This window comes from Micropterus salmoides, unplaced genomic scaffold, assembly GCF_014851395.1.
Source record: "Micropterus salmoides isolate LMB-PRFRI ecotype aquatic unplaced genomic scaffold, ASM1485139v1 Ms_hic_scaffold_14, whole genome shotgun sequence".
Taxonomy (NCBI): domain Eukaryota; kingdom Metazoa; phylum Chordata; class Actinopteri; order Centrarchiformes; family Centrarchidae; genus Micropterus; species Micropterus salmoides.
In genome coordinates, this window is record NW_024040485.1 from 23,346,431 (window position 1) to 23,363,101 (window position 16,671).

General features: G+C 40.7%; 2 protein-coding genes across 2 annotated transcripts; one reads left to right on the forward strand and one right to left on the reverse strand.

The window, feature by feature from the left end:
* Positions 1-6,029: 6,029 nt before the first annotated feature.
* tada1 (transcriptional adaptor 1) lies at positions 6,030-11,585 on the forward strand. The gene is made up of 8 exons (XM_038718552.1): positions 6,030-6,140; positions 6,695-6,786; positions 6,896-6,961; positions 7,131-7,225; positions 7,428-7,640; positions 9,435-9,586; positions 9,788-9,944; positions 10,650-11,585. Exons 1-8 carry the CDS (start codon positions 6,058-6,060, stop codon positions 10,800-10,802), a joined length of 1,011 nt encoding a protein of 336 aa, XP_038574480.1. The 5' UTR covers positions 6,030-6,057; the 3' UTR covers positions 10,803-11,585.
* A 369-nt stretch (positions 11,586-11,954) lies between these two features.
* Positions 11,955-14,046, reverse strand: LOC119902398 (transcription factor AP-1-like). Its single transcript, XM_038718553.1, has 2 exons — positions 13,831-14,046; positions 11,955-13,728 (listed from the first exon to the last, which is right to left on the reverse strand). Exon 2 carries the CDS (start codon positions 13,693-13,695, stop codon positions 12,769-12,771), a length of 927 nt encoding a protein of 308 aa, XP_038574481.1. The 5' UTR covers positions 13,696-13,728; positions 13,831-14,046; the 3' UTR covers positions 11,955-12,768.
* Between the last annotated feature and the right edge of the window lie 2,625 nt (positions 14,047-16,671).

A 16,671-nucleotide genomic window follows, 5' to 3' on the forward strand; every position in this document is an offset into this window, starting at 1 on the left:
GGAACAGAGGAGGTGACATCCTTGGCTCTGGCAAGGGGACCACACTCAGGCCTTTACCGCCTCGAATACCTGGCCAACAGACTGGGGATGGCCAAGCACTGCTGCAGTGTGGTCCTCTGAGAACTGCTGCAGGTTTCAGAGGTGAAAGCCCTCTTTGTCACTGAGTGAAGCATCGATGTCTGTGAATTTCACCACCAAAATGGCACCAGGCTCGGAAGATTTCTGAAAGAAGCTGGCTCTACTGCTGTTTGCTGAAAGACATCTGCTGTTGGGGGAATGTCCGTGAGAGTGACTCATTAGCCCTCAAAAACTCAGTTAGTGTCAACCAGCAAATCAACAGACAGGATGTGGGGCTGTTTTCTTTGAAAATAAGCACCATGACTAATTTTTGCCCTTACTGGGACATTTAAACAACTCCATAACTAAGTCCGTTCCTAAGTGCCCTTTTGATTTAAAGCTTAACAGACACTTGTTTAAGATGGATGATCATTTGGAGGGACCTGGGAAGGCTCACTGAGCTGCAAGCAGCTGCAGTTTCCACTCTCCCTTATTAGTCTAAAATATACAGTAGACTGATATTTCACTTAGCTTTGAAGCACACAAGCGAGTTCTGAGATGGTGGAATCTAGATTTATTTTAATGAGGGTTTTTTTGATAGAAAGAACTCAATCTAAGCACAGATCGCAACCCAGATATAACAAACACAGGAACATTTGAGCCATGAGAAGTGGGCTCCTTGGATTTCAGCTGCCTATTATCAGAAATGTTGTCTGTGAAATACATCTATTAGTGACCAAAAATTCAGATGGTTTTCATTGTTCATGTGGTTGGAATGAAAAGCGTGTTTATTCTAGACTCAAACCTTGAAACCCCTTATCAAATGGATCTCCTGTAAAGAAGTATGACCTCAGAACACTGTGGAGTCAGCATTAGTCACTGAACCGGAGGACGCACTAATAGTCTACAGTATGACCATTAACTGTATGTATTCTGGATATACAATTTCCCTTTTTGTGATGAATGGCCTGAGTCATGGAGGTCTGTTTAAAGCTTCATGACCGCCTGGAGAGACGGAGCCAAAGGAGAGATCTCCCTGACTACTCAACTGTTTTTACACCATAGTTGAAACAGTGAAAAACAAAAGGGCCTCCCAGCCTAAACCTGTTCAAGAGAGACATAAGCCAAAGAGCCATAAAGGACAACAGAAATGTTTTACATCCATTCCAGTGGAGAATTTAAATATTACATTTATTAATTTAGCTGACGCTTTTATCCAAAGTGACATATAATTGCTATATTGAGGTAGCAGGCTTCTGGAGCAAATACTAAGTGGGGACAAGGGGACACATTGGTGGATGTATCACAGTGGGGAATTGAACCCAGGTCTCTTACACCAAAGGTATGTGTCTTATCCACTGCCATCACCACCCCACCTCTTGAGAAAAGACTAATAGCAGTAGCACAAATTCTGGCCTTTTCTGTTAGCGGCTAACAATAAATTCTACATACGACAAATAAAACAACAAAAAAAATCAGCATCAGTTTGATTGATTAGCTTGAAGACAAATCACATTTAACTAAATTGAGCCCAAACCAAGGGATAAAATTACATTAAAGTCCTGCTATAGCCAAACGCTGGATGTGCTTTAAATGTGATTAGTATATTTTTTCCACCAGTTCTAAATTTAACTGGCAACTCTACTACCACATTTAAATTATATAAGAGGAAGTATACTCATTTGGCAGTTGTTAAAATTTTAGCTGCTGTTTTCTAAAGTAGCTGCAGATGTGAGGGACTTTTGAATGGGGCAGGAACTTCAGTGGTTTAAATGGGATTTTCTACTTTTTATTAAATAACAGCTTTCTCCAATTTTATTAAAAATACTCAGATTCTGGCAGCTGGCTTTGTGTTAAAAGGAAGGTTACTGATATCATTAAAACTATTTCTGGAGTTGGGGAAAATAGCATCAACTTTACTGGGCAGTAGAAAGTTGGAAGATCATTAAAAAGTCAACATTAATAACACATTCCTAGGAAGGGGAACAAATTAAACTTTTAGATTTACTCTTACGTCTCTGCTGACATTCTTGGAATTCTTGGATCAGACTTGCACGACCCTGCAGCCATGCTTTATACACATCAGCTCAGGCTCCAGTGAGCCCATGGTGCCTATCAGATGGTATCATATTTTGGAACCAAACATGCTCTATCTAAAAAATAATGAGCAACAAAACAAGCCATACTGCCCAGTAAACACATGCTGAGTAGCTTGCAAAACACACACATGCCCGTTGGGCCTGGGAATTGAACTTGACTGGCTACTGCCATTGTTATATGTGTTTCACAGCTCTTCCTTACCAAGGTTTAAGTGGATTGGGGCTTGAAGAATTTAAATCATACTATGATACCATCTAGTGGTGGAGTACATATACTACCTAACATTACCCTGGTCCTCACTCTGCTGTAGCTGACAAGACAGGTAAAACAGACAGTACTGATGCCGCATTCGAGACCAGTCAGAACTGGGATTTTTCCCAGTTGAAACTTCTGACTTCCGACCTCAAAGCGTTCCAGGTGCATGGTGGTGCATGAGGCCAAAAGTGAACGAAACCCATGGCTGACCGTGACAAAGTGCACACAGTTGCACCCTCAGCAGTGTTTTAGGTGTTACTTCAAAGGATGGCAGTTTAACTGCAACAACTGACATAAATAGCCTATACATTACTAGTTAACTATGTACCCCTCTAGCTACATCAGTTGGTAACCCTCAAGTCAGTCAATGTTGTAGATTACACCTCCTAATGTTTTGGCATTTTTAACAATAACTTTTATGCAGAGAAGATGACTTTATGAGAGTCTTTACTGTAGCCAGCTACCTAAAAGGCCTAACATCAATGTAGTTGCAGAACAGGTTTTACCATATGATCATATATGTATTATTTTAATACATGCAAATATATACGTTTTGTTGCCTTTTAGTTTATGGTTTACCATTTACAGTGCGTGCTTCCATTGTTTTGTGACATCATTCAGCTGCTACTCGTGAAGTCAGGGTACATATTTTTTCTCCGAGTTCACAAGTAGGAAATCTACATTCACATAAATGACATTTTAAATGTCATCAAGTACGCTGTGATGAATTTAACTCCTTTGAAGTTCTCACTCTTAAAGTTGGAGGGCTGCAACCTATCATTTGTTATAATTTATCGCCCCCCAAAACCGCCTGGAGGATTTTTATCAGAACTTCCTGAATTTTTATTTACTCTGGTTTTAAATTATGACAGAATTGTTCTTTGTGGCAATTTTAATATTCATGTTGATGACCCCACCAATGTTAATGCAACTGACTTTTTAAATATGGCCACTTCTTTTAACTTCAAACAACATGTCAAAGGGCAAACACATAACCGTGGTCATAAACTGGACTTGGTTTTTAACCTGGGTGTCAGCATTTCCTCCGTGGAATTAGTGGACATGACCATATCTGACCACAGATGTATTGTTTTTAGCTGCGATTCGCCTGTTACTCATGCCGCCTCACCAAGCTCCGTGTGTTCTCACATCTTTAATGAACAAAGTGTTTCAAAGTTTTTCACATTCTTTCAGATCCAGAAACAACACCTGTCTGATTCCAACACCAACAATCTGGTCGATCACTTCAATCATATCTGCTTGTTATCACTAAATATTACTGCTCCTCTAAAGGTTAGGCCTACGTCTAAAGCTAGTAAGCAACCCTGGATAAATGACAGCATTCGCAGCCTAAAAAGGGAATGCAAGAAAGCAGAGTGCAGATGGAAAAAATCCAGTCTCCAAGTCCATTACCTCAGTCTGAAGGATTTATTAATTAACTACAATAACATGGTTAAGGATGCGAGAACACACTATTTTTCTGAACTCATTACTACACATAAACATAATGCCATGTTTCTGTTTAAGACTGTGGATCAGCTGGTAAACCCAACCCCTCCTTGTGCCTCAGCTGGAAGTAATGATGACTGTGAATTGTTTTTATCTTATTTTACCAATAAGGTGGTGTCAATCAGAGCCTCTATTACCCCCACTGCCTCTTACTCAGAGGTTCCTCACCAGCAACAAGAGAGTTTTAACCAGTTTTATCCCATCGACTTGTCTGAGCTTTTAAAAACAGTATCACAAATGAGAGTGTCCTCCAGCCCACTTGATGTAATACCTACAAAGTTTTTACTGAAAATAATAGATTCTGTTGGGCCCCATTTGATCTGTTTTTAACAGCTCCCTATGTACTGGTTGTGTCCCTGATTATTTTAAAACGGCTTGCGTGAACCCACTTTTAAAGAAACCTGGTTTAGATCCCTCCCTCCCACAAAATTTTAGATCAATTTTAAAACTGCCTTTTATTGCAAAGATTCTAGAAAGAATTGTGTCCAAACAGCTGCTCACTGTACTGGAAAATAACAAATTATTTGAAAAGTTTCAGTCTGGTTTTAGGAAGTACCACAGCTCTGAGACGGCCCTGCTTAAAGTCACCAATGACCTTTTAATGTCTGTTGATGAAGGCATGTGCTCAGTCCTGGTACTCCTGGACCTTAGCGCTGCTTTTGACACCATTGATCACAACATCATGTTAGACAGACTGAGGCACTGGGTGGGGATCTCTGGTACTGCCTTAGAATGATTTTCATCCTGCCATCCTACCTACCAACTAGGAAGTTTTGCGTGTCTGTAAACAACTATGTCTCTTCGTTCTGTCCAGTTAAATATGGTGTGCCTCAGGGGTCGGTCTTGGGACCCATTTTGTTTTCCTTGTATCTGCTTCCCCTTGGACATATTATCCATAAACATGGCATTTCTTTTCATATTTATGCTGATGACACACAAATATACTTGCCCGACAGATCCACAGACCCTGGAATGCTGAGTTCACTTAACAACTGCCTTTGTGAAGTTAAAAAATGGATGTCAAATAATTTCCTCAAGCTGAACTCAGACAAAACAGAAATCCTGGTCATCGGGTCCCAGCAGATGGCAAAACAAATACTGCCATCTGCTGGTTCCCTAGTAAATCACATTAAGCCTGTGGCAAAGAACCTTGGTGTTTGGTTTGATAGTAATTTAAATTTCGAGCAGCACACCACAAAGCTTGTTCAATCATGTTTTTATCAACTTAGAAATATAGCAAAAATTCGATCTATGTTAACTTTTAAGGACACCGAGACCATTTTACACGCCTTAATCTCATCACGCCTGGATTATTGCAACAGCCTTTTCATCTGTTTAACTCAACTCCAGCCTGTCCAGAACTCAGCTGCCAGGCTTTTAACCAGAACAAAGAAATATGACCACATCACCCCTATTTAAGCTTCATTACACTGGCTCCCAGTATGTTTTAGAATTGACTTTAAAATTTTATTGATCACTTTTAAAGCTCTTCATGGCCTCTCGCCTTGTTATATTTCTGAGCTTTTAGTCCCATACGCACCAGCACGTACCTTGAGATCCTCGGGCAGAGGTCTGTTGTCTGAAACTAAAGGAGACAGAGCGTTTGCTGTCAGGGCCCCGAGGCTCTGGAACAACCTGCCGAGGAAATCAGGTCAGCTGAGTCAGTGAACTCTTCTAAGTCCCTTCTTAAAACATACTTTTATAGGAGAGCCTTTCCCGATCTTATTTGACTTTATTTTATCCCAATTACTTCATTCTTTTTTACTTATTTTATATATATCTTAAACGTGTATTTTGGTCTTTTCTATGTTTTCTTGCTTGTATTGTTGTCTTTGCACTTGTTGAAGCACTTTGTAACTTGTTTTTGAAAAGTGCTCTACAAATAAAGATTATTATTATGATCAGGTACCCTAGCTATTGTTGATCTATCATTCTATTTATATTAAATATAAGTATAATTTTCTTATTGTTAGGTAAGGTTAATGATAACAAAAAAGTGCCATGTAGTAGCCTATTCACTGTCAAGTAATATTTTGCATCTTGGAAAAGAAAGCTTACTTGCTACAATAAAGTTAATAGACAAAAAACGGGATACATTACTTGGTGTCGCCGGATGATGACGTCCTCTAAGCCTGTATGATCGCCATGGCAGCTCATGCTAGCGAGCTTGAGATTGCAAAGAAAAATTTAACCGATGCGATTGGCGATAATGTCAAGCAGTAAGCAGAAAGCTGTTTCTGTGTGTTTTGTTTTTGTGGTGTTAGTGCTCTATCCCAGTACTTGATTTGCCGCTGAAATGCAAAGTAATTTAGATAGCTATGTGCAGATTAGCAGCTTGCTAGCACTTGCTAATGTTTGCAGCATTTCTTCTCAGCAGCAGTCATCAATAAGATAATGTTTTTGCAGTTATTCAGAATTATTTGCTTCAAGGATGAAGTGATACAAACCGCAAACCGCCAAGTATAACGTTATTTTTGTTATTATCGCCACACATTTCATCAGCAACATGTATTTTAACGTGTGTATAGATTTGCTTAAATATTTTCGTTGTGCAGCTTGAGTTAATAGCTTAAAGTGACCAGGGAAAATAGAGAGAAAGTGGGGGAAAGGCCAAATTGTTTCATTCATTTTTTATTAGGTAAGTTGCTGTTGATGCTCTTAAGTTTAAGCGTTTGAAGACATAATGAGACGAAGGGTAATTTATGTCCAACATAGGTTTGTTTGTTTGGTGTAAGATTTGCCTTGTATTGATGTTTGGTGTCTCTCCGTGCAGTTACTGGGCAAACCTGAAGCTTTGGTTCAAACAAAAGATCAGCAAAGAGGAGTTCGACATTGAGGCACGTCGTCTGTTGGCACAAGAAAATGGTTAGAAATTTAAGCAAAAACCAATACTTATATTGTTTATTTCGAAAAAAGTATGTTATCTGAAAAACAAATGTTGCTTGTTTTGTTTTTCCCTCCTTTTTCATTGCAGTCCATGTTCACAATGATTTTCTCCTGGCCATTCTCACACGCTGCCAGATCATCGTCTCCACACCAGGTAAGATTTGTTTAATCATTTATTTTTCTCTGGAACTGCATGTGAACTGGCAAGAGCCAGTTAGAGGATGTCAATATTGGAAATTGTTGTAATTTAACTGAAGGAACATGCTCTTTCTCAATTGTTGTTTCTTTAATGCATTCTGTGTTGTTCTTTTACTGTCCTCTAGAGGGCGCAGGGCCATCGCAATGGCAAAGTAGCTCTGCTTCAAAGCCTGGCAAACCAAAAGGGAAGAAGAAATGTTCCTCTAGACAGAAATTTGATGTAAGTACTTAAGTCACATCATCTCTGCATTGGCTGGTTGTGTTCAAGTTTCCAGCACTTCTGCTAAATGTCGAAATTTTCATAAATTATGTCTGGGTGTAAATGGTTTTAAGGTTAGCTGCACCTAATTAATCACCAGGTGCTGTAACAATTCACTGTCTGTATCATTTGCATGTTTGTGTGTCTTGTTTTGCGCCTTCAGCACCGTTTCCAGCCTCAGAACCCTTTGAGCTCCGCCCAGCCTTTCAGTCCACGGGAGGTGGGAGGTGATGAGGAAGAGCTGCGTCTCAGTGCCCATACTCGGCTGCTGCCCACGCGGGGCCAGCTGGAGGCCCGCATGATGGTGACGGCCTTTGAGCTGGGCCTGGATAACATCACAGACGATGCCGTCAGCACCCTGATATATGCTGTTGAGGTTTGTAGCAGTTTTTGCAATTGCAACAATCTGTGCCACATTTGATACCTTCATCAGCATTTGAGTAGCTATGTGAAGGTGTGTGCCTATGTAACAGTTCAGTGGCTCCACAGTTCTTTTAATAATGTTGATGCTTATCATATTGAACCTACAGTTCAGTACTGTGGATGGTCTAGTACTGTGTACATATAGCTGGACCATACTGACTGTCTTTAATCTGTAGATAAAATTATATAAATAACCAAATATAAGCATAAAATGCAGTAAAAATAACAAAAATGTAAATACCTGACTTTGTATCTCCAACAACACTGACCCAGTGACCCCAATTGTTATTTTTTTTATGTTGTGGCAAAAATATAGATATGTAAAAAATAATAATCATCATCACACACAGAGACATGGAAGCAAGTATTAATATTTTACTTTTAGTCAGTCTCTCAGATACGTTTGTACTATTTACTTACAGGGCAATTTATTGTGCGTTAGGAGACCATAGATTTAACAGGTTCTCTCCAAAACTTCATGTATTAGTTTTGTTCTTGAAATTCATAAAAGTGTCATTGATTCTGTCAAGACGTGAATCATTTTGTAAGAAAATATCTAGGGCTATGCCGAATGTCTTTTTTTATTTTTTTCACATTCTATTGAGGTTTTTTTTTTTTGAAAGAAGCTTTGAATGTCTGTCATCATGCATAATAAAAATGCTCAAACATAATCCTCAATTTGAATAAAGTGAGTCGTCTATTTAAACGAGTTAGTCTTTTTTTGTAAAAGCACAATAAGTAGGATTTTTGTTGGTTGCTGTTTGTAAACACACAATACCAATTTGGCCCCGGCTCAACAAGCGAGCGAGCGAGAGGGAGAAAGAAGAAACTAAAAGCCAAAGTAGATTATCTTAAAAACAAATTATGAACTGGCAGAAAGCAGAGACAGACACTAACCAAGTACAAGTCAGTGATTACAAAATGGCAATTAAAAAAGGAAGATTCTGTAATCTCAGTTTTCAAAGGACTAAATGAGCTCTTAAAATTACAAATACTGGGCAGGGCATATCTTGCTGCCCAATACGTATTAACATGCCACCACCTGAGGGACAGTGAGTTAAGAGAAAGTTGTAGAGTTAAAATAGTTCTCACTTATTTCAAATTAGTTCAACTTGTTTCAAAGTACCTGTTATGTCACACTTTCTTCAATGTAAATATTTCCTGTGCCATAAAAGCCCCATTTAATTGAAAGTGAATAGAGATAGAGAGAGCAGTGGTCGAGCTAGCTAGAGTTAATGAAGCGTGAGAGCGGCATTAGCAAGAACAAAGCAGTGAATCAGATAAAAACCGGAAACAATCCTACACCACTTGAACTTAATTCTACAAATATTCTAATACTGATATTATTGGGGGTAGCCTTATCTTTATCTGCAACTGTGCTGAAATACAGGGTTTAAACAGTATGAATAGACACGCAGAAACAAAAAAAAGCTGCGCAGAATTCAAATGTTGACTTAGAACTCTGATGTCAATGTTATGAATGCAGCTTAGAATTATTTGGACAATCCCTACTTTAATATGTCAATTATGTGAGTACAAACTCATTGGAGAGAAAAGTGGTCTTTTTTTGTTTTTTTTATTGTGGTGGTTTCATTTTGGATTGTAACTTTTCATTGGAATTCTGTGTTTTAACGTCCATGCAAAGGATTAAAATTAATGTCCTTACTGTAACGCTCATTAAGTATGACTGACAGCTGTGTGCCAGGAGATTGAGAAAAGCTTGACTTTTTGCTCTGATTTATTTCAGCACCACCTGAAAGACGTCCTGACTGCTGTAATCACCCGGAGGAAGGCGTATCGGATACGAGATGGTCATTTCCCCTACGCCTTTGGCAGTGATGTCACGCCGCAGCCTTATCTGAAAAACAGCCTTGCTGCTTACCACAGTGTAACTGAATGGTAGGGACAGTTGTGACATAGCTGATAAACATTGTGCAGGTTTTAGAGAAGGAAGTTGAAAGGTAAAACTTTGTTGGTGTTATTTTCTTTGCTCCACATACAATACAGTTAACCATTGTTTCTATTGCTGTAATTAAAGGGTAGCATAAATGCTGATCACAATTTTAGTCCAAAGTGATTTTTACTTTTTCTCTCTTTCAGTCCCCCTCCAAGTGCTTCTCTCCCTGCTGGCCCGCCACCTCAAGTATCACCTGATGAGGCTGAGCAGCAAGCTGTTCACTTATTGGCTTGTTCTTCTGAAATGCTCCCCGCCCCCCTCCCTCCAATCAGTATGTTTGATCTCCTGGAGGCTTTACAGGTAAGAGAAATGCGCTCACGTGTGTCTCAGTCCCAGGACCCTCAAAAAACATAGCAGCTAGTATTTGAAACAACCCAAACTAAACTTACAAAATGCATTTTTTACATTCTCATACTCATACACTGCATTGCACAACATTTGATGCAGTTATGTACCTTGGAATTGGGGGCATAAGGTTTCTTCCATAGCATTATACCCAAGTTTATCCAAAACATGAGTGTGATTGACATTCATATTCAAGCAAAAACACTCCCTTGTCCTAACTTCTCATCTGCTTTTCTTAGTTTTAAGGGATCATTTGTAGACAGGGGCAAAACAACCTATTTGAAAGGAAAGGAAATTGTAATTTTTGTCTATTATGGACTAAATGATTAATCAACACTAGTCTATAATTTAATAACTAAATCTAGAGACATTATCTTAAATAGATTCATACATAAAAATTCAGACACATTACCTTATTATCCATTATGAAAGAGTGTTCGTTAGCCAGTGTGTAGAACTCAATGAGCTTCAATAACCATGTTTAGTAATGGAAAGAAGTAATTAGTAATGACCTAGTACTTAATTGCTAGTTTGTTGTCAGATACTTATGTTTGCTGCTTATCACTGACTTTATTGACATTCGTGCATCTGGCCTGCCCTCATTTAATCATAAGAGATTTATGTGCTTAAATATCTCTCTGGAACATTTGTCTGATGTAGGTTCACCATGGTGTGATGCCCTCCCACACCATGTACGCCCTGAACATGGAGCGGATCCTGTCACGGCTCTGGCACCCCAGCCATGAAGAACTAGAGCAGGACCATGTACACCGGCAGCGCCTTGCTGCAAAAGAAGGCATGCTCGTCAGCTGAGAACTGCTGACACAGTACCGTATATAAACTGTGGGTATCATCCGGAAGCCCACATGGAAAATATAAGGGGTTGCAGTGTGTCCAAAAAAAACTGAATTCTTTTTTTTATGATACCTGGAAAATGACACCCACATTGCACAAAAAGATAAAACATGAGTGGAGCAAGATGAAATAAAACTGCTGGCCAGTGGAAACAGAGTGGGCCGTCAACTCTAGCCACCAGCTGGCAAATTAGCGCTGTAGCTGCTTTATTTTTGTATATTCCACCAGCTTTTGCGGCAGTCGACCAACCATCATTTGGAATTTCTGTTCTATAGTAAGTATCTAAATTGGTGGCAAAATATTGAGTGTTCAGGACATACCAGCAGCTACAAGCACTGGACAGGAAAATAAGGTTCGGGGCCAGGTAGCAGTGTTAGTGTGTGTGTGTGTGTAAGAAGCTTCTTCATGTTGTCAGATATGCACCACAACTGTTAAATAAACATTCAATATCTTCAATATCTAACTAAAGGAGTTGTCTCCTTTAGTGTTCCTATAACATTGTACAAGTGTGTGGATTAAGGCCATTGAGAATCCATCAGTGTTTGTGGTCCACAATCTGTGTACAGATTAAGATTTTTTTGTCTCTGTGCACATGTTTGTGTGCATGATCTGGTTCAGGTTTAAATGTATATACATTGTATTTGTACCGTTTTCTACACAAAGCTTGTTTGTAATTTATATCACAGACAGTAGTTCACAAAGTAAATAAATGTATTTCTTTTGGTACAAGTTGTCCATATCTTAACAAGACTGAGAATATTTCTTTTGTACCTCGAAACACTTCCGCAGATCCGCTTAGGCCTCATAGGTTTCTTCTGGGAGTCACCAGCTGTTGTGGGAGGACGGTGATTTACATACACGCACGCACACCCCGTCCCAGTGCGCATTGAGGACCTCTTGCCATATTTGGCTGGCTGCTGCTCACTTCCGACACCGCTGTCCAATGGGTGGCCTCGTAGATTCACCAATCTTTACAATCGCCACACACTGCACTGGTGACTCAATATCCTGTCCGCCTCAGTTCCTTCAATAACAATGCGTATTACATGCAGTGTACCGCAAGGCTGCATTCAATGGTGAATGATTAAGTACACAAAAATTACTCACTCATGCGTGTCCATAACATTTTATTTTTTCATTAGGTACAGTTCCGAAGTGCTCAAAATACAGCGTACAAATGTTACAAAGTGTTAATTCAGGTCTAACAGTTACACCTTGATCACAAACTTGTATGAACATAAGTGTTAAGAAAGTAAGGCAGTTTTGTCAGTAAACGCTACACACCTACGAGAGTCCTTGCGTAAAGATGTGAGGTTTTTTTGTTAGTGTTACTCTGTACATACTGTGTGGTCGCTGGTGGGATACTAAGTGCTCGACTTATGTCAATATGCATAAACTGCTACGTGACATAGTGGGAGATTTGCCAGGCAAAGCCTCATTCCCAATGGGTTTCTGACGATTTGCAATTTGATCCCACACAGGTCTAATATAGCACGCAAGACTGCGTGGGAGCTTTTTCGATTTAGAAATCTCTTCAGTTTTGGACACTTGCCATGGTACCTTGGCTTGACTGAATAAACATTTGATCTTTGTTCAATGAAAAAAAAAAAAAAGAAAAGACAAAATTGCCAGAAATATGTACAAGTCACAGGGGTCAGAGGGGTGTTTGGAACAAATGCTCTCTCTGAACTGCAGTGTGTCTGTGCAATAAGTTTGGTGGACGCAGACTATTGACCAATTACAAGTAGCCCATATCTTCTCAGTCTCCATTCGTTGCTCAAATGTCTGCGAAAACTTAATGGATACAGCCTGAGCAGATAATTTGGTGGGGAAATGACATGAGACGCAGGGACTTCCCCCGCGGGCCACTTTAAGCTGCATTTGGTCCCCAAGAAATGTCCCTTGGTTCTTTCCCCATGGTATTCTAGAAAGCTTGGAGCTGCTGCGTCAAAATGAGCTGGCAGCCGCTGTTAACGTGGTCCATGACCTTTTGCTTGAGTAGAGCCAGCTCGTCCCGGAGGACGTTGGCAGAGGAAACCAGTTCCGTGTTTTGGCTCTTCAGGTTTTTGACCCTATCCTCCAGCCGGGAGATCCTCTCCAGCTTCCTTTTCCGGCATTTGGACGCGGCCACCCTGTTCCTCATGCGCTTCCTCTCTGCTTTGATGCGCTCCTGGTTCTCCATGTTGATGGGGGAGAGCGGTGGGGTGTCGCCGGACATCTCGGGCACCGTCTGCGGCTCCTCTTTGAGTGCGTGTAGCCGCTGGTGGTCCATGTGGTTGTGGGATGACGATTGGGAAGCCGGGTAACTTATAGGTGGGTGCCTCTCGCTGGCAGGTGCAGACGCAGAGCCCATAATCCGGCTGAAAGTGCCCAAGTTTGTGTACTCCGGCGGGTCGGTGCGCACCGTGCAGCTGTAGGGAACCCCGCCGCCCTCAGACGCAGCGGAGCCGGATACCATGCTGTTGGTGGCGCCGGCCTGTGCGGGACCCTGCTGATGGTAGTGGAGCTCAGCCAATGCCCTCACAAACCCTTCAGCAAACCCCTCCTGCTCGTCGGTGATGTTCTTGGGACAGACGAACTGGGTCGGGGTGGGAGTCGTCAGCCCGGTGCAGGACTGAATGATTAATCGCTCCAATTCAGGCGAGGCCAGCTTCAGTAACCCGACATCAGGGGACGTCAGGATGTCCAGGGCCTTGGAGCTCAGCTGGGGTTTGAAGTTTTTTGGGTCGTTTAGGTTCAGAGTCATGGTCTGTTTCAGGGTTTTGGGGTTGAACCCATACACCGTCGTCCCGTCAGAGTTGGACGCATTCACGGCTTCGTCGTAAAATGTCGCTTCCATTTTTCTGGACATAAAGTTTTTTATCACCTTTAGGGAGGTCTATTCCTTAAAAAAAGCACAAGATCGAATGGTTTACATACGTCCTGTGACTCTCTTTCTCTTAACTGTCTTGTGAAAGAGTCCGCCTATTGTTGAAGTTCAACTCACTTGACAACTTCGCGTCCGGAGAAAACTTTTCTCTTGTGAACCGTGTGATCATCAACGGAAAACGTAGTTCCCCGCCGCCGAGCCTCGGTGTTTGTACACCTGAAGTATCCTCTCTGATTTATCCTCCTTCCCGAAAATCTGGAAACAGAGCCTGAATAGGGATTATACTTTCTATCACTTCCAACGTGGAGACGAACTTTATCCACCTCTAAGCTGCAGCTCTACTGAAAATAACAATGATGTCATTTCTACGGACTCTGATTGGCTTGATCTGATTTGGTGGGCGGGGTATGTCTAATGACATGCAGGTTGCTCTGACAACTAGCCATATCTCCGCCCCCCCGCGATGGCTTATGGGATTAGGTAATGCAGACAGTGCAGCAATGTACTCTGGGATTACGTAGTGTTTTTGAATATTTAGTTACCCGCTCAATTATTAGTTACCCATCTTAAAGTGAGGGCTGGTCCAGATGGCGTATAGAACTTAGTCGTGATTAACACATGACAGCAAATCAATATTCTTTTAATAATAGGCTATGGTTTTGATAAGCAACATATTGCTTACAGAATGTTTCACAGATCACTAAATAAGAGCATATGCAAATGAGTAGCCTACCTAATTATCAAAATGCAGACACTTGAAATTGTCAGTGTCGCTATAGGCTAAATGTAGTTATAACAGTTCAGAAAATGAGTGCTGTTGGATGGTAAAGTAGTTAAGGGTTAAAGACAGAAGACAGAAAGTGAGGTCATAGCCTACCTTCACCAAGAGCTCTTCTGTTGTAAAGAACAACACATTTTAAAAACGTCTTTCCGCTACTCTGCATGTTTGAAGTTCCTTTTTTAGTTCTTGCAGAGAACTTAAGGAGCATAGGCCTATAGGCCAACTAATATGACTGGAGTTTTCAGAAGCTCACAATATTCTTGTACACAGGGCCAAACACTCAGTGTACAGGAAGACAGGCACGAGTGGGTATGAAAATAGATCACAACCAACATACGCTACCTATAAATAAGTCAAATTGTTATTGTAACCTGTGTATGTTGAAGTACAATTAATTCATATTGGTTTCTAGAGCTAAACAATAAACTGAATTTAAAAAAAAATACAGACATTATGAATTTCTTTCTGTCTTATACATTTATATTATACTGCAGATTCTAATAAATTGTTCAATTCTCATATAATCAAAGTGGAAATAGCTCCAACACCCATTTTCTTAATATATTATATGCTTGTCATTTGTAACATACTGTAATTTTTTAATAATTTATAACATACCATAGTCAGCAGTACCCAGCACATTCATTTATCATTTATATATTGATATATCTATATTTAAACTTTCATAGATGAATAAAGTTCAAGCTTATCTTAATTAACCAGTCAGCTCACAGTAAATTGCAAATGTCCAGATGTTAAACTGGCCATATCTGTAATAAGGACAAATGACAAATAATTGCATTTATAGTTATCATGGTAAATGTATCATGATATACATTTTAGCCCTCAAACGTATAGGTCGCTCATGCTTATCACTTGGCCACTTGATCTTTGCCTGTAGGTAAATGTGAAGCTGCACTTCATGACTGAAGGCTCTGTACAGCTGCAGTCCAGTCTGCCTCCCCCATTGTATTATTCAACATGCTGTCCTCAAGCCAACTATAAATAAGTTAACAGCCCCAGACAGCCTGGGAGAACCAGAGCTGCCTGAGGTCAACACTCTTGAGATGACATGTTGTCCTCACAACACCCATTTGGAAGTATTTGACACCCTGAAGTGGAAATCCAGTGCTGGAATGCTTCAGAAACATTTGTGTCTAATACCACAGCAGCAATGGAGGCAAACAAGGCCTCCACTTTTTCTTTCTTTCCTTCGGTTTTCCATTTTCCTCTCTTCTAATATAACAGAGCATCTTACAATGTAACAATAACTTTCTGAAACACTTTACTCTCTCTGTTTCTTTCTGTACACCTGTGTTAAGCCCTAGAGAGTATTTTCCTATCAAACTACCGCTGTCCCCCGGCCACGCTTCCTGTTTCTTTGTCAGCTTTTCCCCTCTGCTGGCCTGATGGGGTTGCTTTTAAATAACAGCGCTTCCCTCCTCCCCTGCCCAGGCCAGCTGTTTCCACTGCATGAAGTTTTCTAATCAGGAGCTGGTCCTGCCTGCCTCCCAACAGGCCAGCTTTTGATGTACCCAGGTGGGACAGTAAGGTCCATGGAAACAGTCCTCCTTTCATGAGAGGAAAACACAGAGAAAGACTATATATGCATGTGTTGATGTATGAACAGAACAAAGTTTTGATTACCTTCAGGCGTGGACCAGAGGGACACATAGACGCACACGCAGACACGTCGAGCAGTGAGAGAGACAGATGAGCTTTCAAACACTGTCCGTGCAGTGTTTGTGGAAGGCCATCTGTTTCTTCCTGTCCTGCTGCTTGGTTTCTCTCTGTACTCCATCTATGCTGATCATTCCTGGTCCAAACACGCTGATCACAGCCAGCACCACTTCCTTTAGACAGCTGTTGATCTCAAGAAAAGAACACATTAGAGTAAAGAGACAAGGAGGGTAGAAAGTTTGACATGTCAAATGTTTTTGATGGCCTGTCATCACCTCAACCGTTTTGCAACAAATCCCATATTGCAGCCCTAACACTACACTACTCTAGATTGGTAGACTAGATTGGTCCTTAATTCAGCTGTGTAATTCATGTACACTGTCTGTACCCATGTTGTTGAGTATTTTCATAGATCTTATTCACAGAAAATATTTTGAGTTTTCATAGCACGAAAACACGTGTTTAATACATTAACGGTGGCTGCATACCATGTAGTC

What these genes read in the sequence shown, in the direction of transcription:
- LOC119902398 (XM_038718553.1), bottom strand. Translation starts at nt 13,695, where the DNA reads ATGTCCAGAAAAATGGAAGCGACATTTTACGACGAAGCCGTGAATGCG.
- tada1 (XM_038718552.1), top strand. Translation starts at nt 6,058, where the DNA reads ATGATCGCCATGGCAGCTCATGCTAGCGAGCTTGAGATTGCAAAGAAA. An exon ending in ATTGGCGATAATGTCAAGCA is followed by an intron (nt 6,141 to 6,694) that starts GTAAGCAGAAAG and finishes CTCTCCGTGCAG; the next exon opens with TTACTGGGCAAACCTGAAGC. An exon ending in ATCTCCTGGAGGCTTTACAG is followed by an intron (nt 9,945 to 10,649) that starts GTAAGAGAAATG and finishes TGTCTGATGTAG; the next exon opens with GTTCACCATGGTGTGATGCC.